We start from the raw sequence: 3,236 nt of genomic DNA, 5'->3' as shown, positions 1-3,236 counted from the left end.
TGTGTGTGTGTGTGTGTGTGTGTGTGTGTGTGTGTGTGTGTGTGTGTGTGTGACAGACAGCAGACAGACAGACAGACAGACAGACAGACAGACAGCTTGGGTACCCAGAGTCAGATTCCCTGGAACTAGAGTTATAGCCAGTTGTGAGCTGTGTATGTGCTGGGACATAAACCCAAGTCCTCTAGAAGAGCAGACAGTGTTCTTAAATACAGAGCCATTTCTTCAGCCCCAAGGAGGAGGATATTTTCTCTTCATATTTTTATTTGTTTGAGACAGGATATTATTATATAGACCTGGCTAGTCTTGAACTCACAGAAATCCTTGCCTTTGCTTCCTCAATTCTGGGATTAAAGATATATGCCAAAATGCTTATCCTTATTTTTATTTTAAAGTTTTAATTACATGAATGTATGTGTCTGTGTAGATACATTAATATGGCTGCAGTGTCCAGGGAGACTAGAAAAGGGGGTGTCAGGTGCCCTGCAGCTAGAGTTCATAGGAAATTTAAGCCATCTCATGTGGGTGCTGAGAAACAAAGTTTCATCATCTGTGACAGTAGGCCTTTCTCTAGCCCGGGATGGATTGATTGGTTGATTTTTGCTTCTTTTTTCTTTTAATGTGTATGTACACATTTGTGCATGCTTTGTGAAGGCCAGAGATCAGTGTCAGGTGCCTTTTTCTCTATATACCCACTTTTTGTTGAAAAGTACTGGGGAGAGATGCCTTGATGCATGTGTGGAGGTCAGGATTCGATCAGCTTTGTGGAATAGGTTTTCCCTTTCCACCTTTACATGGGTTCTGGGGACTGACCTCAGGCTTGTGTAGCCCTGCCTTTACCTTCTAAGTCATACCAGCTCACTACCTCAGTATTTGAGATGAGGTTTTTACTGAACCCAGAGTCCTCCGGTGATTAGACTAACTAGCCAGCAAGTTTAGACATTGTCCTGTCTCTGTCCCCAGTGTGTAGGTTGCAGGTATGTGCCACCACGCCCACCTTTACTGTGAACTCTGGGGATCTGAGCTCAAGTCTTCTGCTTGCACAGCAGGTACTTAGATGACTGGAATCTCCACAGACATTCTAAAGATTCCCAGTATTGCTTGTGACTTGAAGTGGCCTGTGAGGACAGTGAACAATGAACATGGAATGAAATGAGGTTGCGATTCAAGTAGTGTTTCAAGTGCTCTGTTTCATTGATTCTAGAATTAAAAGAGAAATCAACTATTAACAGTCATCTGTTCTTTTCCCCAGTGCCTAGTTTTTTGTTTGTTTGTTTGTTTTTCTTTTTTTCTTTTTTTTCTTTTTTTGGTTTTTCAAGGCACGGTTTCTCTGTGTTGCCCTAGCTGTCCTGGAACTCACTTTGTAGACCAGGCTGGTCGAGAATCTGCCTGCCTCTGCCTCCCAAGGACTGGGATTAAAGGCGTGCTCCACCACTGCCTGGCTTTTTTTTTTGTTTGTTTATTTTATGTAGATGAGTAGCTGAAGACACTGTACCTATCTTAAGACACATCAGAAGAGGACACCAGATCTTATTATAGATACCAGATCTTATTATAGATAGTTATGAACCACCATGTGGTTGCTGGGAATTGAACTCAGGACCCCTGGAAGAGCAGCCAGTGCTCTTAACTGCCAAGCTCTCTCTCCTACCCCCTCTTATTGTTGTTTTGTAGACAAGGTTTATCCGTATAGTCCTCCTGGCTGTCCTGGACTCCTGTTGTCTACTTTTTATTTATTTATTTATTTATTTAAAGTCTTTTTTTTTTTTTTTTTTTAAGCTTTATTTATTTATTATATGTAATTACACGCATAGCTGTCTTCAGACACTCCAGAAGAGGGAGTCAGATCTTGTTACAGATGGTTATGAGCCACCATGTGGTTGCTGGGATTTGAACTCAGAACCTTTGGAAGAGCAGTCGTGTGCTCTTACCCACTGAGCCATCTCACCAGCCCCTGTTGTCTACTTTTTAAAAGTCTGTGGGGAACTAAACCTAAATCTGGGAATGCTCACTCACTTGTTTGTTCTCGTGTGTGTGTGTGTGTGTGTGTGTGTGTGTGTGTGTGTGTGTGTGTGTCCGTGCGCGCGCGTGTATGTGTTTTCTGAGACAGAGTTTCTCTGTATTCCCTAGACAAGGTTGGCTCAGATCTGCCTGTCTTTGCCTCCTGAGTACTAGGATTGAAAGTGGAATGCCACCACCACCCAGCCAAGAATGTTCACTCTTTAGTGGTGGTGCACCCCTTTAATCCCAGCACTTGGGAGGCAGAGGCGGGCGGATCTCTTTAAGGCCAGCTGGCGCTACACAGAGAAACCCTGTCTCAGGGAAAAAGAGAAAAAAAGGTGAAGGAGAGACCTGTGCCTCATGTTTCTGACTGCTCTGCTTAATTTCCAGGGGAGTGATGGAGAAGTCCTTCCTGGAGTATTATGACTTCTATGAGGTGGCCTGCAAAGATCGCCTGCATCTTCAAGGCCAGACTATGCAGGTAATGCTCTCTCTTTTGTTTTGTTTTTGTTTGTTTGTTTGTTTTCAAAACAGGGTTGGTGATACCGTCTCTTGTTGCTAATTCTAAGCCCCACACAGAACATGGACAATCACCCTCACACAGGTTACACCAACATCTCATAAAATGTCACAACTAGACAGGAGGCCAGAGAGAAGACTGACTTGCTTGAGAACCTGAAGAGATGGTTTCTAGTCATACTCAGAGTCAAGTAGGAATGATCTGTTCCAGAACATACATTATAAGCCTTTCCTTTCTAGGGAAGTCCTTTAAACTCTCCCAAGAATATCTAGCCTTCTCAAAACATCAAGGATGGTAAAATAGTCACTGTAGGGATTCTGTCCTTGACCCTAAGGGCTTACAGAGAAAAGTGACTTAGGGTAGCAGTAGTGTACAGTATGATATTTATTCCTGCTTTAGAGGTAATAACTAGTTTATTCTACTGAGGAAGTGTGTTCTGGCTTAATATAAGAAAGAATAGGGGCTGAAGAGATGGCTCAGTGGTTAAGAGCACTGACTGTTCTTCCAGAGGTCCTGAGTTCAATTCCCAGCACCCACATGGCAGCTCATAACCATCTCAACTCCAGTTCCAGGGAATCTGACCCTCTCACAGGCAAAACACCATTTTCTTTCTTTCTTTTTTTTTTTTTTTTTTTTAAAGATTTATTTATTTATTATGTAAGTACACTGTAGCTGTCTTCAGACACTCCAGAAGAGGGAGTCAGATCTCGTTACGGAT

The 3,236-nt window shown here is 42.8% G+C and overlaps 1 protein-coding gene across 1 annotated transcript in view; it reads left to right on the top strand.

Annotated features, from left to right (window-relative positions):
• The window catches only part of Ube2z (ubiquitin conjugating enzyme E2 Z), a 20,357-nt gene that overhangs the window by 11,286 nt on the left and 5,835 nt on the right, over positions 1–3,236 (top strand). Inside the window, exon 6 of the mRNA XM_021213078.2 lies at positions 2,389–2,479. Within this exon, the coding sequence (XP_021068737.1) occupies positions 2,389–2,479 (91 nt within the window). The remainder of the gene's footprint in view (positions 1–2,388; positions 2,480–3,236) is intronic.

This window comes from Mus pahari, chromosome 14, assembly GCF_900095145.1.
Source record: "Mus pahari chromosome 14, PAHARI_EIJ_v1.1, whole genome shotgun sequence".
In the NCBI taxonomy this organism is placed as follows: domain Eukaryota; kingdom Metazoa; phylum Chordata; class Mammalia; order Rodentia; family Muridae; genus Mus; species Mus pahari.
Note: the sequence above shows the minus strand (reverse complement) of the source record. Positions and strands in the feature narration are given on the sequence as shown.